Source organism: Ammospiza caudacuta, chromosome 20, assembly GCF_027887145.1.
Source record: "Ammospiza caudacuta isolate bAmmCau1 chromosome 20, bAmmCau1.pri, whole genome shotgun sequence".
NCBI classification, from domain to species: Eukaryota; Metazoa; Chordata; class Aves; order Passeriformes; family Passerellidae; genus Ammospiza; species Ammospiza caudacuta.
The window spans coordinates 5,430,352-5,457,057 of NC_080612.1; the positions used below are offsets into that span (position 1 = coordinate 5,430,352).

Below are 26,706 nucleotides of genomic sequence, written 5' to 3' on the forward strand. Positions count from 1 at the left end.
GCAGTGATGTGCCTGAATCTTGAGGGCAGTGCAACCCTCAGTGAAATGTGGTTGAAAGTTTTCAAGAATTCTGAACTTCTGCAATTTCTGAGCAATATTTATGTGTTTCTCATGGTGCAAATGAGACGTAGATGGTTTACAATACCTTAAAACCATGCAGATAGGGACCTATGTGGTTTGCTTGGTTTAAAACCTTAGTGTTAAGCAGAAAGTGGGGTTTTTTCCAGCACGGTGAGAACTTGCAGGTTGTGTTGTGGCAGCAGGCACCTTGAGTGTCCTGTTTGGGAGAGCTGCTTGGGGTGAGGGTGCCGCAAGGGAGCAGCTTGGGACAACGAGCTGGGCTGTATTAAATTGCACTTCAATTTAGCTTTAAATTAAACTCTAGCAGCAGGAGTGTGGGGCAGTTTGGTGACTCGTTTGAGCTTGCACAGAAGGGGAAGAAAAATCTTGTGTGGCTCGAAGTGCAGAGCAGGCCCTGAGCTCCAGCTACTTTCATTTTCGCACCCTCCTGTCTCACATTCATTCATTTCCTTCTAATCTTGAACTTCAAACTGCCAGTGTGGTCGTGAATCACCATCTAAAATACATCATCTTTCTGAAAAACTGCCTCCTGACATGCTTCACAGAGCTGCTGGCTGCTGCTTTTTTATTGCATTTAAAAAAATACGAGCTGCAACGAGCTCTGACGTTAAGTGAGAAGCAGCCATCATTGGTGTGACTGATATAAAATGATTTCATTTTTTGGGGGCGGTATTCTTTTGGAGCTTAAAATTGTTGTTTTTTCAGATCCAGGGCTCACAAACACATTTGCAGGAGGAAGCAGAGAGCAATAGTGATTATTTGGTATCTCCAGCTCGTGGCTGGGGAGCCAAGCAGTGTGGTACAGATTAGTGGAGTGGAAGGAGATATTTCTGCATTAGGAAGAGTTTGTGTTCTCGTTTCAGCTCTGTCATCAGTACTGTCAGCATGGCCTTTCATTTGCCAAGGAAACTGGAGAAGCCACAGAACATTTAGGTCTCACCATGGCAATTCTGAATCTCCCAAGTCAATTTTAATTAATAAATGCTTTGGATGTCTCACATGTGCCTGGCAGGTGCTTCCCTGTACCTCATCCCATCCACCAGCTCAAGATCCACAGGTTGTTTTTTTTTTTTGTTTTTACCACAAAACTTAAAAAAAAAAAACCACCAAACAAACAAAAATAACCAAATGCACATCTGTTATTTTATAACAGACTGAGCAGGAAGGTATGGGCATGTACCCTTCCTAAATGTAAGGGGCACAATTTCCCTTGAAATTATTTGATTTTTGCCAAGGAACAACAGATGTAAGCAGGAGTTGCTTTGTGGACAGACAAGTGATTTTTCTGTTTTAAATATAGCTCTGATTTATCTCTTCTAAATGGATTTCTGAGTGTAAATGAGCATACATTTCAGGCAGGATATTGCAGGCATTAATGTGTATGCATAATTTTATTTGCTCCATCGGTAACCTAAATGGGCTGTGAATGTCAGCAGAGTCAAACTCGAGGCTCCAGCATAGGGGTGTTTATCTCATCTTTCATCTCCTCTGACTCTGAAGCTCTGCTGTGGTTGGAAACTCGGCTGGGCAGGGCCATCCTGCCTGTGGGGCTCCTTGGGGCTCACCCATCCTCTTCTCTCCCTGCTCTGCTCTGGGGGTGTCCCCGCTGTGGTACCCCGTGCGCTGCAGATCCCATGCCTTGCTGCAGGTGCAATGGAGCTGCAAAACGGCTTCAGCTCAAAGCCCACCAGCAAATTTGGTTGTTTTTTCCACCACACCTCCCTGTGTCTCTGCCAGCCTCACTCAGGATCCCCAGATCCCTGTATTTTCCCACTGCGTGCCCATCCTGCCTGGGCAGGAGGAGGAGACATCCCCCAGCCCAAATCCAACCTGGGTTGTGCTGCTCCTCTCCTCAAACCCACCAAGGCTCTTTCTCAAGGCAGGAGCACACATCTGAGCCCCTGTTTTGCTAGAAACACCGCTGATAGCTGATTTATTTGCACCCTTTTTGGGGTGTGTGTGTCGGCACACGCGTGTGTCTGCGCCTGCGGCGGGGGCTTGACGTTGGATTTGCTGCTGGCGGTTGCTAACGAGCCAAGGTTATGCTCCAGCTCTCTCCTGACAATAATAAAAAGCAAAAAAAAAAGAGAAAAAAATTTCTATTTCATGCTGAAGTATTTGAGGTGGCAGCAAGGAGAGGAAAAGCAGCATTTTCTGACTCATCAAACTCTGCGCTCTGTTCCTCTGTGCATCGCCCACCTCTCCCACCCCCGAAACACACGCTGAACACTCTGATTCATAAACATGCTACGGGTTGGGGCTTTTTTTTTTCTTCTCCTCCTCCAAATCCTTTCCCTGAGGAGACATGCTGAGGCATTCAAACCTTGTGAGTGCCTTCAAATTTGGGGAGAGACTACACAAAGTTTTTGTAATTGACAGGGAAACTTGGGGTTTTCATCCCCATGCCGTCCTCTGAGGTTACCTGCATTCACACCTACCTTTAAAAAACACTGTGAATCAAGAGCAAGGTTCAGAAAAACTGACATCTGCTGTCTAAATGCTGCAGGAACCAGGGAAGGAAGGTTTGCAGGGCCATAAGGCATAGAAACTGCTGTGGGAGAAGGGATTGTGCCTGCAGGCCCTGTGTTTACCCCTGGGGTTGGTCTGCCTTGTGGCACAAGTGTTATTTCATGAGTGTTTTTATTTCATTGCTGGGTTTAAAGCTGGGGGTGGTAGAGCTGGTGCTACAAAACACTGATTTAAGAGGAGCTGGATGCACTGTGCATGCCCAGATGCTGGCTTGGGATGTGCTGCTTCCAGTAAGGGGCTGGAATGTGTCCTCCAAAAACACCATTAGGAGCAAAATACCCCTCTTCTCCCAGGGTAATCCTTTCCCCAGTAATTCAGGTGTCTCTTTTGAAGTCCCTACTCCAGCCAAGGGTGTATGGCCATCCCGGAGCCATACTTGCCATCACCACAAAGTCACACCTCTGCTCTTTGCCATTTCAGCACCATTGGTCTTTCTGCATGTTTTAAACCTTTTCTTACCTCCAGATGTGATTTGCAGTGTTCCATTTCTGTGGTCATCTCCCCCCCCAGGGTAAATCCCGGAAAAATCCTATTAATAATTATGTTGCAAGTAAGTTTCCCTTTCTAAAGCTTCCCTCAAACCCATTTTTCTTGAGCAAAAAGCCTCACTCCATGCCTGCTGCTGCTGCTTTTTTCCTCCTGAGGAGAATTTTAATTTTTGAGAAGCATCCAAGCTGCTGCCTTTTCACTTTGCGTTTGATCTGCTCCTGCAGAAGGGATGGTGTGACGACAGGAGGCTCCTGGCTGTGGCTTGGCTCTGTCCTGGCACAGCCACAGCCCTGGTGATGCCCCTGAAGAGGGGCCAGGGGTACAAATGCTGGCTGAAAACAGGGCTGAGCAAGGCACACTTCAAGTGCCTTCAAGCAGGTGGTTGTTGTTTCTGGTGGTCTCTCAGGACCAAGGCTGATGCTCTCTGCACAAAACCTCCCTGGAGAGCAGCATTGCCAGGGCTGCCCTGGGATTTGCATCAGGGATCTGAACTGCCCATCAAAGGGCTGCTGGCAGCCCCAAGGTGCTTCTATTTTCACAGCCCTGAAAAATGAGGTGGTTTGATGCTTTTTTGTATGCTCAAACCTCTGGAGGAGCCAGCTTTGATTTTTCTCCTACACACAGCGCTCGCAGAGTCAGTTGGGATGCTGATACCCCTCCAAAATGTTGTTGGGGGATTTTTTTAGGGTTATTTTTTGTGAGCTATGAGCCAGATCCTGAGTGTTTGCATCCTGTGCCTTTTTCCCAGCTGGTGCTGCCCCACTTCTGGGGAAGGGGCTCCTCCCTGGACCAGCCCCAAAACTCCTCTCTTGGTCCATCCAGATCACCTGGGGGGCAGTGGGTGCTCCATCCTGTTAATGCTGTCAGGGCTGTTGAAAGAAGGACTGAGAAGTTAGGAGCAACACCTGGGTTGCATTCCATGGGGGATTAGGGCATTTAAGGCAGAATAAAAAACCTCTGTGGGCAGGTAATGCTGGACATGTGGGTGCTGACATTACACGAGGGTGCTCTAGAGTTCCTACTCACTATTTTTGATGTGAAAAGCTCATCAGAGCAGTGCTCTCTGCCCAGCCCCTTGCTTCTCTCTGCTGGTCAGGAGCAGTGGAGCTGCAGGCATGAGGCTGTTTTCTCCTGGGCTGGCTGCTGGGGTGTGGGTTAGGGCAGCAATGGGCTGGAAAAGTGTTCCAGAGGGGAGGCACCTGGAGTGGACCAGGAGCTGGAGCAGGATGATGTTTTCTGGCACTGCTGGCACTCATGGTCTCAGTTACAAGGTAAAAATACATGATTATCAGAAGAATGTTGGGTTTTTCTGCTAGCTTTTTAAATATTTCTTTCCTTTTTTCACTTTTCACCCTCCTTTTGTCCCTTCCCCTGGTTCTCAAGGATGAGCTCCCATTGCATCTCAGCTGGGGTGAAGGCAGTGCAGGCAGCCCCTCCTGCTCAGCTGGAACACCTTGGGCAGGAGAAGGAGCTGATGCTGAGGGCACTGGGATGGGTGGAGGAGAAGGGGCCTGGGCTGCTCTGGGTGGCAGCAGGACAGAGCTGTCTGGGCGTTCAGTCCAACCCAGTGCAATGTTAACACGCAGAAAACTCAGAAAGGACCAACCCCACACTGGTGTTGAATGGGGTTGAAGCCCATTCATTATTCTGCATATGATAATTCTTTTTTTGGGTGATATTGTTACTCATGATCTTTTTTTTTTTTTCCCTGTATGTTGGTGTTGGTAGCACTGGCAGTAGAAAGTACATCAATAACCTATATTTTTTTAAAAAATCCCCAGTGCTCAGTGGAGCTGCTGTTAGTACCAGTTACCTCACTGCAAAACAGGTAGCAGAATTTGGTCTGGATCTTTTTTTTGTATTTCAGTGTTTGTAGCACTAGAAGTAGAAAGTGTATCAATAACCTATATTTTTAAAAAAATCCCCAGTGCTCAGTGGAGCTGCTGTTGGTAGCAGCTACCTCGCTGCAAAACAGGTAGCAGAGATCTGGGCTGGAAGTGTAGAAATGTTGAAAGAACTGAGCCAAACAGCAGCAGAGAAAATTGTGGTTACTCCAGTATTTCCATGACGTGAGCGAGCACCGGAGGCTGCTCCGGGGGCGGTTAACCCTTGGCGGGCCGGGCTGCAGCGCTGCCTGCAGCACACACTGGAGGCTCCTAATTCCCTTCAGCATTCATGGGATTCATGCTGATGATCCTCTCCATGACTGGCCGTAGTCAAGCCAGTCATCCCCTGAAAGAAGGGAGGACTCATCTGAGTCCACTGAGATGCCGAATTAATCCTCACCAGCGATTAACCTGGTGTCTGTCACAAGCATTTGCTGCTTTGCCGTGGGAACCTCCCGGTTTCTGAGGTTTGGCTACTCGTTATCACTCTATAAAATCCTTTTCTCTTTCTCACCCGCAGAGGTGGCGAGTGTGAGGTCAGGCTGTGGCTTGATGGTGATCCCATCTGCCCGGTCCAGCACATCCCTGGGGATTCAGGACAGAGGGTAGCATCAGTTTGTGACCTGGGATGGCTGAAAGCTGAAATGTTGTAGCTCTTGTTAAAGTCCAGATCTGTAATAGTCCTAAACCTGTGTCACTGCTCTGATCATCAAAATCCTCCTAAAATTTCAGTGCTCAGAAATCTGCTGGATGTGCTGATGCAGGTCCTGGCTTTGTACCCTCTGGTCATACCTGAACCCACTTGAGATGATATATACACTTACGTATCCCATTTGAGATTTTATATACATGGTCTTCATTTGAGATTGTATATGTGTGTCCCATTTGAGACTACACATATGTGCTCCATTTGAGAGCAACATATGTCCCATCTGAGATTTTTATATCTATGCATATATATATATATATCTCCCATTTGAGATTTTATATATTTATGTAATTTCCCATTTGGGATTATAGATGTATGTCTTATTTGATAACCGAAAATATAACTTATTAACCCACTGACAACATATATATATTATATATATGTATTACATATAGTATCTTTTTAAAATATATATGTATGTATACATATATATAATACATATACAGTATATATACAGTGTATATATATGAGTATAATTTCCCATTTGAGATTATAGATGCATGTCTTATTTGATAACCTACTAGCATAGCTTATTAGCACACTGATAACATATATGTATATATAAAAAATATATGTATGTATACATATATATAATACATATACAGTATATATATGTGTGTATAATTTCCCATTTGAGATTATAGATGTATGTCTTATTTGATAACAACTAATATAACTTATTAACACACTGATAACATATATATAATATATATAATATATATTTTATATAGGTATATATACATATATATATATATACAGTATATATGTGTGTGTGTATAATTTCCCATTTGAGATTATAGATGTGTCTTATTTGATGACCAACTAATATAACTTATTTACCCACTGATAACATATAAAATTTATATATATTTTTATATATATGTGTATATATACACTATATATATATGCAGTACAGATATATATAAATATAAATATAAATAAATATATATATATATATATATATATATATATATATATAATATATAAAAATTTCCCCCCCATACAAACATTTGCAAGTAACTATGGGACACCTTTGAACAAAACCCCTTTTCTGGAGGAAAACCAAGCCGGGGCAGTGAAAAGCTGTGTGTGTGTGTGTGTGTCCCTCTGGGAGCCGGGCGGTCCTTGCGGGCGGGGGGAAGCTCTCGGTGCCGGTCTCGGTCCCGGTGCGGTGTTTGGGAGGAAATCCGCTCCTCGCTCCGCGTGTCCCCCTGGGTTCCTGCCCGCGGTATTTTTGCTTCGGGTGTTTTTCCTGCTGTTGGAGCGCTCCGTGTGTGACAGCGGGGGGAGGGATGGCCGGGAACCCGGGCTGGCTTGTCCCTGTCCCTGAGTGCGCTCCGGTCACCCGGGGTCCCCAAATGAACCGTGCCCGGGCTGCCTGAGAGAGCTGTTCCAGCCCCCGCAGCCGCTCCGTGTCCTCCTGGGGTCATGAATGGCCAAAACGCATTTTTTCCTTTATTTTGTTTTGGCTTTTTCCCTTGCGTTTCTGGAGAAACCCCCTGGAGCGCTTGCAGAGCTGTCCTCAGAGCACATGCAGGGCTCCGGGTGTTTTGCGTTAGATGCGTCCTTTATTATACAGAGTGGGCTTTAAAATAATAACAACAATAATAATAATATAGGGCTAAATAGAAGGGATTATGATGATGATGATGGAGGTTGTTTGTTTTGTTTTGTATCTTTCTTTCTCTGGTTTGGAAACAGTTTTCCTTGCATGGGTTGGTGATAAAAAGCAGTTGTTTTTTGGGAAGGCTGTGTGGGTGGGGGAGCGTCTCTCCTCTTCTGCTTCCTTCCAAAGGGGAGTGAAAGCTCAGAGATGCTCGAGGAGGAGCTGAGCTGGGCAGTGCTTAGCTGAGCTGGCTGGGCTCAGCTGGGCTGAGTTTAGCTGAGCTGGGCAGTGCTTAGCTGGGCTGGCTGGGCTCAGTTGAGCCGAGTTTAGCTGAGCTGGGCAGTGCTTAGCTGGGCTGGCTGGGCTCAGTTGAGCCGAGTTTAGCTGAGCTGGGTTTATCTGAGCGGTGTCCCTGTCTCCGGCCGTGCCCCAATCCCCGGGGCCCGGCCGAGCTGGACCCAGCCCAGCAGGAGCCGCCGGGCAGCCGAGGTCGGGATAACCCTCCCCTTCCCCTTCCCCTCACCTGCCTGTCTGCGCTTTCCTTTTTCCATTCCGCAGCCTCCCGAGTCAACAGCAGGGCTAAATTAAGGAACCTGTGGGGAGCGAGTGGAAAAGTGAAAATGGAAAAGGCTGGCTCAGCAGGGAGAGGGGAAGTGATGGAGCACGGAGGGTTCCCCTCGGGTCATCCTTGGGGTGTTCTTTGGGGGTTTGCAGCTTTTCTGGGCTTTTCCACGCTTTTGAGAGCCAGGGATCTTCTGTGCTCCCCTCCAGAGGGGATTCCTGCAGTGGCCCAGGAGAAGGGGCTACTCTGCAGTGCTGCTTCAAACCCATTCTGGGGTTCCTCCTCTGTTTATAAAGCCTATTCTAATTATTCTTCCCTTTTCCACACAAATATACTTAGATTTCCCTGTATTTACATATATGTATATATATATATATAATTTTATACTTATGCACAAATATATGCTGGTATCATGTTGGTATACATATATGTACAACATTTCATCTTTACAGGCCTTTATAAAGCCTAATTCAAATTATTGTACCCTTTTCCACTCAAATATATTTTGATTTCCCTGTATTTTTATATCTCTCTCTAATATATATAAGATTTTATCCTTATGCACAAATATATACTGGTATCATGTTGGTATACATATATGTGTAACATTTCATCTTTACAGGCCTTTATAAAGCCTAATTCAAATTCTTCTTCCCTTTTCCACTCAAATATATTTATATTTCCCTGTATTTATATGTAAGATTTTTTTCGTATGCACAGATATATGCTGGTATAATGTTTGTATACATATATGTGTAATATTTCATCTTTATAGGCCTGTATAAAGCCTAATTCAAATTATTCTTCCCTTTTCCACTCAAATATATTTATATTTCCCTGTATTTATTTTTTATATATATATAAGATTTTATCCTTATATATTCCCTATATATATATATATATATATGATTTTATCCTTAAGTACAAATATATGTTGGTATTATGCTTGTATACATATATGTATAATATTTTAATATTTCATACATATATGTATAATATTTCATCTTCATAATCACGCACACAGATATTATGTATATTTGGGAGGTGATTATGAAAAAACCCTAGAAGGGACTCATATTTCCAGGGATCTCCAAGTATCTCATTCCAGGAAAGGAACTCCTTCAACTACACAGAAATGTGTGATCCCCAGAGAGTTCATCCATGAAAAGCATTAATTGTCCAACTCACCCCTTTTTTCGCATCCGGAAAAACAGATCCTTTCTATCCTACAGAAATTTTTTTCTTGTGATATAATCCAAACTAAGGGCCGGGTAGACTTCATTTTCCATGAAAACCCATCCAAGAGCATTGCTGAAAATAGACTGTTCTCTGAGAACAGATACCAGAAAAAGCAAAAGGAGGGGTGGAGGCAGGTCATCTGGGGCAAGGAGTTCTGCAAAATAAATTCATGATTGATAATCTCAGTTTGAGTTAAAAGCAACCCATGTGGATTAAGGGATACATTACCCTGGATGTATTTTATCATCCTGATTTTATTGATCATGGCCGATGGCTTGGGATGGGATGCCATATTCAAACTTTGATATTCCCCACAGGTTTGCCATGACGGAAACATTTCCTCCAGAAAACAAACAAATGGAAAAAAGACTCCAACCCAACTCCCTCCAGACCTGAGCACATCGAGGATGGAGTTGGATCCATTCAGCCTCGAGCTTGGGGCAGGGAATTTTTCCACCCCAATGTTCACAGTCTGGGTGTTCATGATCCATAAATGCAGAGTTTGGGCCCTGGGGCTTGGCTGCAGGCAGGATTGATTAAAAGATAGCAATTAAAACAAACATCAGCTTTTGGAGGGGTCAGGGTGAGCAGGTTCCTCACCTTGGCAGGGAAGGGGAAAAGATGCAGTTTGGATTTAAAAGCAATATCCTGTAGTTGTTGGGTTTTGGTATTTTTTTCCTTTTTTTTGTGTGTGTGTGTTTGGGTTTTTTGTTTGTGTTTTGTTATTGTTGGTTTGGGTTTTTTTTTTCTTTTTTAAAATGGACACTGCAGGTTTGGGGCTCTGTTTCAGTAACTTTAGCTACATTTGTAATGTAATTTATTATTTCTGTTTCTTACTTATTTTTATTATTTATTGGTATATTTTCCAAGACATACAAATGTGATATCTTTAATGGTTTATTACAACCTCGTGGAAGTTGCTTGTCTCAGTGTAAAGGAATATTGGAGCTGGTCCTTGGGGAGGGAGTTCTGCTGTTCCCCCACTGGGCACAGCAGAATTTCTGTGTTCTGAGCAGCATCTCTCCTCCAGAATCAAACACATCCCTTTGGAAAAATGCATCCCAGTCTCATTTTCTTACTTGGAGTATTTTCAAATATTTTTTGGAAAAATAGGATTTTTCTTAAATCCTTTGGGATTTTTAGAAAAAAAAAAAAAAATCCCAAACGTGGTCCCACCTTGTTGTTTCCCAATTCTTGCAGAATTCAGCTGAAAGGCTCAGCCCAATTTTGGTTCCTCCCCTGGGGTGTTTGAAGGTGCTGGGCACCCTGTGAGCTGACCTGGCACTGGGGGCATCACTGGGGCTCCTGGCACTGCCACCTCTGCAGCTCCTGTGCTCGGTTTCCTAAAGTGCTGCCCAGGAAAATCACATTATTGAGAATTTCTCACTGGTGTTGGAGCTGCTTCAAGTGGCCAAATTTGCCCAGTGTGCCTGGAGGGGGCACAGATCCCCCCCTGCACTGCCCCTGGCCTGGCTGGGGCTTTCTGGTCACTCTGCTGGCTCTGGGGGCAGCTGAGCACCTCAGGGATGTGGGGAGCAGCCAAGGGTGCAGCAGAGCCCAAAACAATGAGACAAAAACTCCCTATTTACTTAACACTTAGCTGAAGAATTAGGTTTAGGGTGATAAATGAGGAAATAAAATGATATTTCTCGGGTGGAAGAAGAGATTATATTGAGGTTGCAGCATGTGCCTTGGTTGGGGTTGTGGTAATTGTGACAGAAGGTTCCCAGATGAGGCAGAGTCCCTCCCTTGCCTTTCCCTGCACTTATGGAAAGGGTCTGCTTGAAGTAGAGGTGGGGAGAAGCAAAAAATACCCAACATGACCCCAAAACTAAAAAAAAAAAAAAAAGTCATGGAACCTTTAGCTTTATTTTCTTCAAGCTCCTGTAGTGGTTGTGGGGTTTTGGGTTTGTTTTCTCCTTTTTTCCAAAACTGTTACTATTTCAATGCAGATTTTTAGCTTTTCCACCCGGGAGCCGGAGCTGGAAATTCTTTCCGCTGCGTTGGTGCAGGAGGGAACAAACTGCTGCTTTTAGTTTGCTCAAATAATCCATCCCTGGCTGGAGCCATGGGTTTCCTCCTTCCCACTCCCTCCCACTCCCAGAGCAATCCCAGGATCTGCTGGGGGTGCTCATGGGGACAGGGGTGAGGGGATGTGGCTTCAAGCCCCATTTCCCTCAGGTTTTTCCTTTAAACGTCTCCAGGTGCTGATGGGGGACAGGGGTGAGGGGATGTGGCTTCAAGCCCCATTTCCTTAAGATTTTTCCTTTAAACGTCTCCAGGTGCTGATGGGGGACAGGGGTGAGGGGATGTGGCTTCAAGCCCCATTTCCTTAAGATTTTTCCTTTAAATGTCTCCAAGATTTTATTCTTGCAAACACCAAGCGGGCACTGGAGGGGCAAGCCCAAGTGGCAGCTTCGTTTTATCAGAGCAAAATGGGCAAAACCTTCTGTGCTTGTTTTCCTGGCATTAAGGGAGGTGGGATAATGGCAAGGAAGCAATTTGTTTTTCACTGTGGCATGGGAGGAGGATGCTCAGGGCTGGGCAGGGTTTATGGACCCCCCTGAAGTGCAGTGAGGGGAAGCTTGTGCTGCCCAACATTTTGGGGATGAGCCATTTCCAAGAATAAAGGAAGGGAAGTTTAAAGTGGGATGGGTGAGGCTTTCCTTATTTATTTCACACTGCTTCTTGGACCATTGGTCAGATGCCACAGTCCCTCCTCCATCCCTGTTTCCCTGGACAGTGGGACATGGGGGCGGTGGCTTCTCCTTCGGCACAGGGATGTCACTTCTGAATTTCTGGGGAGAAGGAGGCAGCACAGGGCTGGGTTTGCTGATTCTTTGGTGATTTTGGGGGGCACATCCAGCATAACTGCATTTCCTGGTCCCTGACCTGCTGAGATCAGCTCAGCTGGCCGAAAAAGGAGCAAATGAGCTTTCAGCTTTCCCTTCTGACTGAGCAGTGCCCCCAGTTCTCCACTGGGACCCCATCATTGTCCTGGGGGAATCGATGGTGCTGGGCTGTGTTCAGAATCTGTGAGTTTGAGGGTAGGATGAGCAGCTGGTCTGGAGCTCTGTCTGCCCCAGCAAGCCTTGTGACCCAAACCAGGAATTTTTGGGGCTGAATTTTTTGCCAGCCATTGACAGAGTCCAGGTGCCAGTGAGGAAAGCGGTTGGATCATTTTACCCTAAAGCATTGCCTGGAAAACAGCAAGGATGTTTCTGGCCCTTAAACCTCTGCTATCCCTCCTCATGTGCTCCTTCAGCTGCTGCCATCCCCAGCTGGCCTGAATTTGCTCATTTTTGGGGCAGTGGATGCCCCAGCCAGAAGGTTCTGGGCTTTTGTAAAGTGCAGGAGCAGGGGGTGAACGCTGGGGAATGACAGAAACAGCAAACCAGTGGTGTTTGCCATGGGAGGGGGGTTGTATCTTGTTTATTTGATCTTTCTGATGCCTTTTGAAGCAGCCCTGAATGAGTGGCTGTCACTGGTGTGAGCAAACCTCACCTGGCACGCAGGAAAAAGCAGCTGTGAGGCGATAGGCAAATAAGGGCTGGGGCTGGAGGGCTCCCCACCTAGGGCACACCCAGAGCCACCACAGCAGGAAACCACCCCTGGCTTTGGGAGCAGCTCCTTGGGCTGGTGGAGGGCAGGGGAGGGGCTGGATCCTCTGGGATTGTCCCTGCTTGTGGTACCAAGCAGGGCTTGGCTTGGCTGTGGCATCTCCCAAGGATGGGGATGGATGGCCCATGCCTGGAAGTGTTCAAGCCAGCTTGGGCAGGGCTTGGAGCAACCTGGGATGGTGGAAGGTGTCCCTGCCCAAAGTAGGGCATTGGAACAGGATGATCTTTAAGTTCCCTTCCAACCCAAACCAGTCTGTGATTCTGTGCCCCCAGTGCTGTGCCTGCACCTCTGAGAGTTTTAGTTTGTTTTTTATTTCCTGTGCTCCTTGGGTGGCAGAGGCTCAGCACAGCTGGAAACGCTGCTGGCTGCAGGTCTGGGGGCTCTCCCTGCAGCTGTGCCCACCCAGGGCTGGGGTTTCCATGCTGGGTGCTCAGGGTCAGTGCCCCCTGTGCCAAGGGGGTGCCCTGGGACAGCCCCTCACCCTGCTGGGTCTCAGCGGGCTGCTGCCTGATGGGTTTAACCTTTGGGGCTTTTCTGGGGAAAGGCTAGGTGATCTTTGGAGTGTATGTGCCCCCACATTGGTGCAGTAGCTTGTGGGGATCACAGATTCCCAGAATAATGAGGTTGGAAGAGACCTCTAAGATCATCGAGTCCAACCTGTGCCCTAACTCCTCAACCAGACTATAGCATCCAGTGACATGTCCAGTCTTTATTTAAACACTTCCAGAGATGGTGATTCCACCACCTCGCTGGAAGGAGCATTCCAGTACTTTATTATTCTTTTGGTGAAAAATTTCTTCCTAATATCCAACCTATCCCTTTTCCTAATATCCAACCTGTACCTTCCCTAATGCAGCTGGAGGCTGTGTCCTCTGCTTCTGTCAGAGACCAACCCCACCTGTCTGCAGCTTCCCTTCAGGTACCTGTAGAGAGCAATGAGGTCACCTCTGAGCCTCCTCTTCTCCAGGCTAAACAGCCCCAGCTCCTTCAGACGTGGATGTGGGGGCAGAGGCTGAAGCAGGCAGGGTCCCTTTAGCTGCACCCTGAGGGTGCCACTGTGCCCGAGCAGAGCCACCCCTGCCCTGGCACAGGGTGCAGGGCCAGCTCCAGGGATGCTGTGGTGCTCAGGAGCTGTGCAGAAAGGGAAGCTGTAAGAGCCTGAATGAGGGATGTGGGACTCCAGGCAGTCTCCAAAATGCAGTTTATTGTATCCAAGGTATTACAGCAGTCCAGGGTCATGGGTGACAGAGCTGTGCCCACAGCTGTCAGCTCCAGCTGCAGGCAGGCCTGGAGACCCTGAGTTTAGGTTACAGTGCATTATAGACTTTTCTTTTGGTTACAATGCATTATAGACTTTTCTTTTGGTTACAATACATTATACACTTTTCTTTGCTGAGCATTTTAATACAGTAGAACCAATCTATACCTTAACTTTTATCTATAGCCTATCATAGCTACTATAATTACCATATTCATGTTACTGTTCTCCAATCACTAAAAGTCAGTACATTACAGTTTAAGCTCAAAGTTGTTTTTCAGTTTTCTTGCAGTGGAAAATTCTGAGACCTTTTTTCTGCTTGCCACATTTGCTGCCTTGTTTGCCTGTGCTCTCTTTCTGCTCGGTAAAAACATCTTGTTTGAGGTGGGTTTATCCTTTGCTCTAAGTCATGAAAACCCCTTCTAACTAACATATCCTCTTGCCTTCTTGGTTATCCAGTAAAATTGGCTCAGCAATTCTTTTCTTCTATATCAAAACTTGCTTCCATCTCTATTCCTTCATCAGACTCTACATTTAAAAATCTTTCTGCTAAGCACACATATCTGTGAGACTTTCTTGTCAAACTTTCGTCCTTCCCAACAGGACGTGGTGTGGGTGAGTTAAGTCATGCACAGCCAGGCACTTGGATCACTGAGTTTTGTCCTCTGGGAGCATCAGCACCATCAGGCTTTGAGTGTTTGCATGCAGATAACGCTGAAATCCCCAGGCACACAGCTGCCAAACGCTGCTTTTCACACTTCTCCCAGTGAGGATGAGAAGCAGCCTCACTCTCCATCCTCAGCTGGGATTTATGGGCTCAGTGTGAGTTAACACTCCAGCCAAGCCTGTCCCCAGCAGTTCTGGGGAGTGGAGGTGTGCAGTGCTGGCTGTCAGCAGGGTGAGGCAGAGCAGACACCCCTGCAGGATGGGATCCTTCCCCTGCAGCCGGCCCTGGGAAAGGCAGCCAGTTAAAATAACAGTTTATCCTGCCTGCTGTCGTGTGGGATGGTAGAAGGATCCCAGAGCAGCCCTGCCTGGGCTCCTGCTTTGTGTCACAGGACAGGAGCTGCTCTCTCAGCTGGGGCTGTTTCAGGGTTTTCTTACCCTTTTCACTGCTGCTTTACTGCCTGTCAGCAAAGTCCAAAGGAATTGGATGCATCCCTTATTTTGCACATTCATTTCCCCTTCCTTGCATAAGGGAAAAGATACTAAAGGCAGTGAGAGAAAAAAAAAAAAAGTGATAACAACATAGAAATATAGCTTGAATAAGTTATTTAGAGCAGAAAGCTGGGCCTGGACGTGATGCTCATCATTATTCTCCCAGAGGGCATCATGCTCTTCCCACATCATTTGGGGGCAGAAGGGTTTCCCATGAGGGAAATCTGATTTTATCCAAGGGAAGCTCCTGAAATGGTGAGGGAAATGGAATTTCAGGATGTTTGCTGTTGTGGATTGCACCCTGGGATGTGCACCAGGGGTTGCTTTGTCACATGCTGGCCTCTGAGATGTCACCTTGTTCCTCCCTTTCCCCAAAGCAGAATGGGATCAGGGCAGGATGGAGAAACACCAGCTGTGCAGGGATGTGCTCCAGGGATTTTTGCTCCTGTTACAGCAGGAAAAACTCAAACATTTCCCTGAAGCTCCCCCAGTGCCAGCCTGTCCGGGTGTGTGTTTGCTCTGGCCGGGAGAGCAGGGCTGTCACAGACGTCTTTTATGGAAAATAATTCTTTAGGATTTTTCCTACTGAGAGGCCTCAGGAACAAAATGTAAACATTGATTATCTGCTGCTGTGGAATGCAACAGGTGCATCTGTGATTAGTTCATGTTGGTTGTTTGTAATTAATGGCCAATCACAGTCAGCTGGCTCAGACTCTGTCAGAAAAACGAATGATAACAAAAGACAGAAGCTTTTGTTATCATTCCTTTTTATTCTTTTCTTAGCCAACCTTCTGATGAAATCCTTTCTTCTATTCTTTTAGTATAGTTTTAATGTAATATATATCATAAAACAATAATTCAAGCCTTCTGAAACATGGAGTCAGATCCTTATCTCGTCCCTCATCCTGGGATCCCTGTGAGCACTGTCGTCACACGGGGCTGTCCCAGAGCCTGGGCAGAGCTGTGCTGTGCTCCTGGGTGGCACCACTGTTTATTTACCTTTTCATCACCTGACTGCCGTGCCCTGGCATGCTGCAGGCGCCAGCTGTGGGCTGCCAGCCCTGTTTGAGTTGGCAGAGCTGGAGATTCACCTCCTGCTGGAACAGCCCCACGGCTGCCCAGCGTGCCCCGGCTCCTTGGAGCATCTTGTGTGGATATTCTGCACCCTGGTATGGACCAAACATCACCACAGATGTGGTGGCACAGCAAAGAGAGATGTCATGATCTGGCAAGCTCAGAGCAAGTTGCAAATTCTCAGCATTCCTGGAGCTGTGGATGTGTCCCTGCAAGGCAAAGCCCTCTGAGGTGGTGGTGATGCCTTAACCCAGAGGGGACAGTGCTCTTTTGCTGTGACATCTTAATTTGCCTAATTTGCTTAATTTGACTGAATTTGCTTATTTTTTGGACAGTGGATTCCCCAGCCAGAAGGTTCTGGGCTTTTGCAAAGTGCAGGGCCGGGCTGGAGCAGGGGTGAACGCTGGGGAATGACAGGAACAGCAAACCAGTGGTGTTTGCCATGGGAGGGGGGTTGTATCTTGTTTATTTGATCTTTCTGATGCCTTTTGAAGCAGCCCTGAATGAGTGGCTGTCACTGGTGTGAGCAAACCTCATCTGGCACGCAGGAAAAAGCAGCTCTTGGGATGTCTCCTCTTTCTTGGCTCTGCTCTCCAAAGCTGCCATGCAGGAGAGCAGGAGCAGAGGAACCACAGAGGTGTCCACAAGCTGCAGGTCCTGTGATGGGGAGGCTGAGTATTTATGGTGCATGTGGGTGACCCATTTTGGGATTCTCTGAGGCACCATTGCCCCTTTCCACCCCTGGTGGTGTCACTGCATTTGTGTTCTGGCTGGGAGCTCCTGCCCAGGGCTGGATTTCAAAGAAAGGGGCTATTCAGGTGCCAGCCAGGAGTTTCCATTCCAGCCTGGTTCCACTCACCATGTTGTCCCAAGGGAATGACAGATTTGGGATTTTCCTGGTTCCCTGCCTGGGGTGGGTTTCCCTGCAGGATGGGACATGGCAGCACTGCTGGTGACTCACACAGAACTTGGGGTTTGGGGAGCAGCAAACCCTCTTATTTCTAGTGAGGCTTTGGATGTGTCAGGGAGAAACTCCAGCCCCAAACTTTCCTGTTTTCCAGTGTGTTTTTATCAGTTCTCACCCAAAAATATGAACTTATTGTGAATTTCTGCCCTTTTTCTCTGGGTGTTGGGTGCTGAGCTGCCCCTTGAAGAGTGGAGGAAGGAGTTACTGAGAGCAGGAGCTGCCTGCAGCAGTACTCAAACCTGGGGGTTTGGGAGGTGCCTGCAGCAGCATTGCTGCCTTTGGGGTTTGGTGACAGGAGGCAGTGTCACTGTGCAGGCTTTCAGCTGCCTCCCCTGTGCACGTTTCCTGAGTTCACACAAACCCATTTTGGTGAACTTTCATCAAGATCTCATGCAAAGCCCCAGCCCTGTGAAGGTGCTGCTGCCACTCTTGATGCAAACTCAGTGTGGGACAGCACTGAGAGTTCCAGGTGGCTGCTCAGGGTGGAAACTCACCCCAGGCTGGGCCAGGAGCTGTGGGAGCCCCAGCTGCCTCCCCGAGGGCACCTGCCTGCCCCCAGCCCTCTTGCACCCCTAAAGTGCAGTCTGGATGGAAATAGCAGTAGCACATCTCTTCTGCTTTTAATTTTGGAGGCTCTCTGGGCTGGGGAGAGGAAGCTGGGGGTGGAGAGGAACTGGCTATGAAAGGACACTTTGCTCTGACATGCCCTGTAGAGTGATTGAAACACTAAAGGTGCTCCAAGATTAATTTTTTTCCTATAAAAATTATAGTTTATACTAAAAATAAAAATATTAAAGGTATAAAAAGATAATAAATATATTGAAATATATAAAAATATAAACAGTATAAAATATATATTTAATTATATATATAAATATTATATGTAATATATATTATGTATACAGATATATTTAATACATATATATAATTACATATAATAAAATTTATATATATATAAAATAAAAATATAAAAGGTATAAAAATAATTACAGGCATTGTGTGCTGCTCTGTGTCTCACGGTGCAGGGATTAGAGCAGCCTGATCCAGGGCATGTGGGTTTAAAACAGCTCATGGTGGGTGTGTCTGTGAGGACTGCTCCAATATTAATTTTTTTTCTATAGAAATTATAGTTTATAATAAAACTAAAAATATAAAATGTATAAAACTATAATAAATATATATTTATTTTCATATATAAATATACTATATATATATATATATATATATATAATACATAAAAATATAAAAGGTATAAAAATAATTATAGGCATTGTGTGCTGCTCTGTGTCTCACAGTGGCAGGGATCAGAGCAGCCTGACCCAGGGGGATGTGGGTTTAAATCAGCTCATGGTGGGTGTGTCTGTGAGGGCTGAGGAGGCCCTGGTACAGTTTGAAGCATGAGCACATTCAGGCTTCTTGTTTTCAGTGGTTGGTTTAGTGAAGGTAGGTTTGGTTTGGGTTTGTTTGTTTTTTTTTTTTCATTCCTCTGAGTGAAAATAGGTGATGGAAAACAGATGAGCAGGTTTCACTTCCTGCTTTCACTCAGGGCTCCATGCTGGGGGTGTTTGCAGACAGCCACGGTGGTGGGGCATCAGTGTCTGTCTCAGGCTGGCTCCTCTTGGGCTCATCTGGTCCCTTATTCCCTCCAGAAACACAAGGAGTTGGAGAAACATCTTGTTTTATCGTAGAATTAAGTTAACCTCTAAGTTCATTGAGTCTAACCATTAACCCAGAGCTGTCATGGGTTTCTTGTCAGCTCCATGGGGTGCAGAAGTATCCTGAGAGATGTGGGGAGAGGAGAAGGCTCTGGGGACACCTCAGAGCCCCTTCCAGTGCCTAAAAAGGCTACAAGAGAGCTGGAGAGGGGCTTTGGAAAAGGGATGGAGTGACAGGACAAGGGGAATGGCTTCCCAGTGCCAGAGGGCAGGGGTAGATGGGACATTGGGAAGGAATTCTTGCCTGGGAGGATGAGAAGGCCCTGGCACAGAGCAGCTGTGGCAGCCCCATCTCTGGAAGTGTCCAAGACCAGGCTGGATGGGGCTTGGAGCAACCTGGTCTAGTGGAAGGTGTCCCTGCCATGGCAGGAGGTGGAACAAGATGAACTTTCAGGCCCCTTCCAACCCAACCCACTCTGGGAATTCTGATGGGGGCAAGTGGACACAAGCACCCATGAGCCCCCAAAATCAGGGGGATCACTCCTGAGCCCTCCCTGGGTTCCTCCCTGGTCACTCCTGAGCATTCCCTGGGTGAGGGCCTCACAGTCCTGGGCCCAGCCTTGCCTCAGCAGGCCCAGCTCCCCCATGGCTGCCCAGGAGCAGGAGGATTCCCTTGGAAGGGGCCAGGGTTTGAGCATTGATGCCTTTTGGGACCTAAAACCAGAGGCCAGACAAAATTAAGAGAATAAAAAGCAGTTTATTTATATTTATTGAAGGGCCTTCAGGTACATTTAGGGCAGATGAAGCCCTCCAGGGGCTACACCCAAAATGGACAGCAGGTCATGGGTTTTCACACTTTTATAAATTTGGTCCATTTGCATATTGGGGGTTAATCTTGCAATTACAGCTTCAGGTAATTAGGTAATTTACCCCAAGTTTGCTCCCCCCAACTCACTTTTGTTCCCATCTCTTGGGGCCTGAGGCAGTGAGGTGTCCCTGATTCCCAGGTCTGGAGAGGAATTGCTTTGTCTGACCAAAATGGGAAAGCTGTAGGCTAACACTATATGGAGTTTGGAGTGAAACACGAAAGAATTGCAGGATTAGAAATATTTGGAAAATATAAAAGCTCAAATCTCTTAGGGCATCACATTGTCCAGTGGTCGTGGCTGCACGTGAAGGTCACAGTCTCTCCTGGAATGTGGAAATTTTGGACAATCTGTGCTGGGTGCTTGGAAGCCCCTGGGTTTCTCTAAGGTTCTACAGGTGCCTGGCCTTGGGTTTGGCTGGCAGCAGTGTGGATGGAGGCTCTGCACCCCCTGGGTGGCTTCAGGAGGGCAGCTTGGAGCAGCTGAGCATCGCCCTTGGATTTGTTTCCTAGAGCGTTGCAGGCTGTAAAGTACTACAGATTAGTAGGAAATATGGTCTGAAAGTTACAGTCCCCAGTGGGGCTGTACTGGGTTTCTGGCAGGGCATTTTATGGGATGGTTGCACTTCTGTGTCTTGGATTTGGAGAGGGCAGCTCCTGAGGAATATTTTTTTAGGCAGGCTGAGTGTAGGAACAAATGCTGCTGGAGCCACTTGAGCAGGGAAATGAAATTTCCAGGGCTGCTCACTTGGTGTTGGACTGAGAAGTTTGAGGACAAGCTGCCTTGATGTGGGAATTTGTGCAGAAAAAATTGCATTTTGGGATGCTGAGTGAGGCATAAGGGAAGGGATTGCTAGCCTGGGTCCAAATCACTAATGATCTTTTTATTTTTATCATTTGTTGCTATCCTATGCTCCTTGGGCTGTTGATGAAAACCCACAGAGCTCCCTGCAGAAGAAGGTAAGTCCTGGGCTGGAGGTGGCAGTGCATGCCTTGAGTCTGGGTGGAGTTTGCTGGGGACAAGGCGGAGGGAACCTTGGGGTCTTTTAATCTTGGTTTTAATCTTGGTCTTTTAATCTGAGCCCAGAGAAAGCTGGGCTGGCTGTAGAGCTTCTCTGTGGTGGTGAGGCTACTTCTGTGGATAGAAACACAGAGGGTTTTTAAAACTAGACCCAGTGAAAGCAGGGCAGTGCCAGAAATGGAAGCATTTCATTTTAGAGAGAAGCCTCCACAGTGCTGCATGTCCTCACCAATGCCAAGGGGCAGCCCTGAAGCAAGCAGGGATATGGTTCTGTGGCTCTCAGGGCTTCAGTGGTCTACCTGTCTTCTGGGGATTTTTTTGAGCACTGATTGTGCTTGGCTTCATGTTTTCCCACCAGGAAAGTCCCTCTGGGAGCTGGTCCTGGAGCAGTTTGAAGACCTTCTCGTCCGCATCCTTTTGATGGCAGCTTTTCTGTCCTTTGTGAGTACCCAGGGCTTGGGGTGGCACCTTCTGGGGCACACAGAGGTGACATTTGAAGAGGAAAGGAGGGCAGGTACCTGTGGGATGAAGGAGGTGCAGCTGCAGAGCAGTGGTTTGTAGGGCATGGTGGCAACATCACTGCATTGCTTAAAGATGGGACTGGAAGATTTTTCAGTGATGCTGATCAAAAGGCACCAAAAGTGATATCAAAGAGCTCCCTGGGCTGTTCCAGGCTGATGATTTGAGCCTGGTTTGCTGTGCCCCAGGACTGAACTGTCAGTGCAGTTTTGCCCACAATCTACTCTGGGAGCATCTCTGCATGAGGAAATGTTTCCCACTAAGGTGCTGGAGAACAATTGGGGTTTTTTTGAGTGTAAGTCAGTGTGTTTGGCAGCAGGATGGCAAAGCTGAGACTCCTGTCTCTTCCTTTAGGATGTGACCCATGGGTAGATAAGGGGGAAGGCTGGTCCCTTGTGGGGTTTAAGACATTCCCAAAACAGCATGCAATGAAGTGAGTGCAGGTAGAGCAGGTGTGAAGCCCTGTGCCAGAGGTCAGGTCCTTGTGACAGAGCAGAGAGGTGCTGCTGTGTTGACACAGTGCAGATTGATGAGCAGTTAAATGGAGTGGAAACATTTATGTTTTATCTGTACTGTGGTATGAGGCCTTTTGGGGTGGAGAGGGGGGCTCAGGGTGGTGGAAGCCACGAGGTCAGTCCCTGCTCTGCAGGGCTGCTCTTACTGCACTGATTATTTGTGTTGCTTCACTGAGCTTCTGCCCAGGAGAGGCTGCAGTGCTGCCTGGTGTCTCCATTCATCAGCTCATGGCCATGGTGTCCCCACAGGAGCCCTGAACACAGAGAGAGGCTTTCCTGCAGCAGGCACTCATTCAGGCATTGCATGGCTGCTTGCTCCAGCCCCACTTGTTCAGTGCCTCAGCTTATCCCAGCAGAGCACTGGAGGCTCCAGCAGTGGGACATGGCAATTCCACTCTTTGACCAAACCATGTGGGTCTGGCCACCTCCAGGCCGTTCCCTCTCCAGCAAATAACCACCTGTGGTTTGGCTCTTTTTCCGTCATCCTCCTTAAGATGTTGCTGCTCTGGTTGGAACCACATTGTGCTCCTTCTTTTGTCTTGCCACCAGATCCTGGCCTGGTTTGAGGAAGGGGAGGAGACCACGACGGCGTTTGTGGAGCCCATTGTCATCATCATGATCCTGATTGCCAATGCTGTGGTGGGGGTGTGGCAGGTGAGCACAGCTGCCCTCCACGTCTGCTCCACGAGGCTCAGAGCCTTCATCTAAAGGTCTGGTTGCTTCATGCCCCTGGAAACTTATTTTCCAAAGGTTCAATTTTCATGTTGGCCATGCTTCCCCATCCCCTGCACATATGGCTGCCTCTTGGCTTGTTCTTTCAGTCTTTCTTTGGCAATTCTTGCAGGTTGGAGCTTATCTTGCACTTATCCAGGCAAAAACTGCTTGTCTCCTGGGCCAAATGCATTTTCCAAGGGAAGGTCTTTGCTCTGTCCACAGACAGCCACAGTGGCTGCTGCCCCTCACCTCAATGTGTCCCTCCTGGGGGATGAGCAAACACTTCAGCCAGTGATGCTCCTCTTTTCCACCTATTCATTATAAAGCCATTTATTCATCTGCAGCTTGATCTGAGGTGAGGTTGCTAGATGGGGAAAAATGCATTTTGTTGGGATACACTGCTTCTCACACCGAGAATGAGATGATCAACCCCAAAGGTCCAGGACCCGAGGTGGTTTAAGCCAGCAGGAATCATTTTGCAGAGGCTGAAGGTGCTTGTCCCGTGCATGGTGTGAATGGATTCCAAAGCAGGGCTGGGTTTAGGTTTTCCTGCCTTTGCAGTGGGTGGGAAGGAGCCTGCTGGCACCATCAGCTCTGCTCCTGTCTGCTTGCAGGAGAGGAATGCAGAGAGTGCCATCGAGGCGCTGAAGGAGTACGAGCCCGAGATGGGGAAGGTGATCCGCGCCGACCGCAGCGGCGTGCAGCGCATCCGCGCCCGCGACATCGTCCCCGGGGACATCGTGGAGGTGGCAGGTGGGAGCCACCACCCCGGGCATGGGGCTGCGTGGGGAGGTGGCACTGGCCAGAGCATCCCCAAAGCTGAGGCTCTTCATGCTTTCCTGAGCATCAGGCAGTAGAGAACAGCAGAGAAGAGAAAAAAATCTCAATTTCTGACGCAGGTTTTGTGTCTCGGGAGGGTTTCCCCTTTTTTTGGAAGAACAAGGAGAACTTTTAATTTTCCACTGAGATTCCCTCTTTCTGGAAGCTGCTCTCCCACACACATCCCTGGACAGGGTGTGGGTGCTGCTGCAGGCCCCTGGGTGGGGAGGCCTCCTTGGGAGCTGGGGCTGCTCATCCGGGCAGGGTGACAGGCAGAGGGGATGAGCTTTTTGATGAACTCATCACTAAATGGGGGGGTGAGCAGGGTGCTTTTTCCTCTGGGTGGGTTGTACCCCCCAGCCCTTCTGTTGGAGCTGTGCATTCAGCAGAGCTTGCCTGGGGGTCTGCTGCCTGCCCCAGCAGAGCTGAGGAGGATTCATTCCAATGATTCTGTTCTGTTTGTTCCTGAAATGATGCCGTAAACCCCCCAGAGCCACAAAACTAATCCTCTCCTTTCCTCCTCGTGGCCCTGCTGGTGGAAACATGCTGCAATCCCTCCCTTGCCCAGCCAGCTTGCTGTTATTTATGTCTTCAAGTTGGGCTTCAGCTGGAAGATGAATAAAAAAATAGTGGAGGGAGGATCAAGCCAGCCAGATCCTCAGCTGGGTGAGCTGGCAGCACTCCCAAAGCAGCTCTGACAATGCAGTCCAGCTGCTGACCTGGCCTTTAATTAAATTAATGAATTATTAATACAATTCTGCCATCCTTCCCCAAATCAAGTGCACACTGCCTGCCCATCAGCAGCCCAATGTTACTTTTTAATGGCACAATCAGCATTGCAACTGTAATGGAAAGAGCTGGGCTATCTGGAGGGGTTTTGCAAATTATTAGCAAATTGTGGGTTTAGGAGGTTATGGAAAGTGGTGAGGGTGCTGTCAGGTGCCTGATAGGAAAGCACACAAGGAGGAAAAGCTTTGAACCTGCCGTGGACATGCAGGTGATGCCCTGGATGTGTGACAGCACAGGCAGGAGGGGCTGGCTGCTGTTTGCATGTGCAAATGCAATGAACTTGGCAGCAGGGAGCAGGAAACCTGTCAGGCTGAGAGAAGGAGGGGGTGGCTGGAACTTGGCAGGCTGCTCAAACCCAGCTGAGTTTTGCCCTTTTGTGACAAGGCCATGGAGGTGAGTCCTGGTGCAGGCAGCTTTTGCCTTTCCCAAAAAGCACAGGCAGAGCATCCCTTTGGGAGCACCAGAGGTTGCTGTGACCCCTGTGGTGCTCAGGCAGAGCCAGTAGCCACAGCCAGGCAGTGTCCCCCTGTTTTTCTCTCTTTCTCTGGGGAGATTTGTGGTGCTGGGGGATCGCAAATGCTCAGTACCTGGATAATGGCCAGGCCAGGTCCGTTCTGTGGGATAGGAATCACAGGATCCCAGAATGATAAGGTTGGGAGACACCTCTAAGATCAGAGTCCAACCCATGCCCTAACACTTCACCCAGGCTATAGCACCCAGTGCCATGTCCAGTCTTTCTTTAAACACATCCAGAGATGGTGATTCCACCACCTCACTGGGAAGAGCATTCCAGTACTTTATTATTCTTTTGGTGAAAAATTTCTTCCTAACATCCAACCTATCCCTTTTCCTAATATCCACTCTATCCCTTCCCTGAGGTAGCTTGAGGCTGTGTCCTCTAAAGAAGGCAAAGAGCCACCAGGGCTCTCTCTGTCGCCAGATGTTGCAGGAGTTTTCCTCTGCAGGTTTAGCTCCTCCTGCCTTTCTCAGGGGGAGAGGAGCTCTTTCCTCCCTCTGGGATGCTCCAGCCCCCTTGGACAGATGCAGAGTCCAAGTTCTGTGCATGGTGTTTAGGGGAGATCTGTGCTGGCACCCCCAGACAGGTGTACAGGGAGCAGGGGGTGTCTGGCAGATGCTGCTGCTGCATCCTGGAGCGTTGGGATCTGCAGCTGGAATAAGTGGCTGGGTGGTGGAGCAGTGCCAGCCCCTCCTGCTGCTCTGGGGGGGTTTACAAGCCCCGGGAGGAAGCTTGGGATTAAAGTTTGGGATTTAGAGCATCGTTAGCAGCCAGGCCAGCAGTGTTGTGTAAGGGATGGGAGGGGCTGGGAGCCAGGGCTCCCCTCAGTATTTCCAAAACTCAGAGCGTGGCTGTGTCCAGCGATAAGGGAGCAGGAGGAAGAGCCAGGGGGAAGAAACCCAGCAGGAAAAGCAGCTTAAAATGTGTTTTTTAAGGAAGCACTAGTGCCTTGGAGGGTGGTGTTGGATGGCAGTGGATGGTGCAGCTTTCACTGTGCCCAGTGTGCATGCCAGGAGAGCCAGGGATGGTTGTTTGTCTTGGACACAGAAGATTTTCCACTGTTAACAGCTTCCAGTCAGCCCAGAGAAACCTGAAGCAGGGTTAGACTGATATTAGGAAGCTCAGATTGCTTCAACGTGGGGATGTTCTGTTTTTTTTTGCAGGAAAGAGGCAAATGGGGGTGCAGGGGGAATTTGCAGGGAAGAGGAGAGACAGGGACAGGGTGGGGAATGGATGAGGCACAGCAGGCAGGGCACCACCAGGGTATGGCTGGGGGCAGACTTGTAGATTACAGACAGACCAAATGAAGCTTTAACAAAGCTGTAAATGCAGAAATTAGGGATCCCAGTGCAGGACCCTTTGCCAGGGGCTGCAGCCCTCATTGCTCCAGGCTGGTGCTGCTGTGCACCTGCACACGGCTGGACTCAGTTGGGGTTTTCTGTGCCCATTTCTTGGGTGTTGGGTGCTGCCAGTGCCACCTGGCAGAGCTGCCGTGCTTGTCCTTGCAGTTGGGGACAAGGTGCCAGCAGACATCAGGATCATCGAGATCCGCTCCACCACCCTGCGGGTTGACCAGTCCATCCTCACCGGTGAGTGTGGGCCTGTGGGGCAGGGGCAGCTGCCTCCTGCTGCCTTCCTGGAGGCAGGCCTTGGAGCTGATGCTGGGATAAAGGCTTTGCTGGGGTGGGAAAGGCGGGAGAGCAAGATTTAGATGATGGTTGGACCTTCCCAGGTCATCAAAGCCACAGCACAGGTGAGATGTGTCTGGTGATTGGGAGTCCTTCCTGCAGAGCACAAAGCCTGGGCCTTTCCTGTGTCACTTGTGGGGTTGGACATCCCTGAGAGTGGCCACCTTGACCATGACCACCTGACCTTGGGACCACCAAAACCCCAAAGCCCCGAATCCCAAAAACCCCAAAACCCCAAACCCAAAATCCCCAAACCCCAAAATACCTCAAATCCCAAAACCAGAGTCCCCCAAACCCCAACCCACCAAACCTCAAAATCCCCAAACCCAAAAACCCCAAAATCCCCAAACCCCAAAGATCCTCAAAACCCCAAAGCCCAAAACCCAAAATACCAAAGCCACCTGTGGTGGGTGTTTGGATGGTTT

General features: G+C 48.1%; 1 protein-coding gene across 3 annotated transcripts in view; it reads left to right on the forward strand.

Moving 5' to 3' along the window:
• Window positions 1-26,706, forward strand: part of ATP2A3 (ATPase sarcoplasmic/endoplasmic reticulum Ca2+ transporting 3) — a 63,366-nt gene that overhangs the window by 2,134 nt on the left and 34,526 nt on the right. For all 3 annotated transcript variants that reach the window (XM_058818052.1, XM_058818053.1, XM_058818055.1), the window contains exons 2-6: window positions 20,642-20,659; window positions 21,079-21,161; window positions 22,304-22,408; window positions 23,083-23,221; window positions 26,102-26,182. In XM_058818052.1, the coding sequence (XP_058674035.1) occupies window positions 20,642-20,659; window positions 21,079-21,161; window positions 22,304-22,408; window positions 23,083-23,221; window positions 26,102-26,182 (426 nt within the window). The remainder of the gene's footprint in view (window positions 1-20,641; window positions 20,660-21,078; window positions 21,162-22,303; window positions 22,409-23,082; window positions 23,222-26,101; window positions 26,183-26,706) is intronic.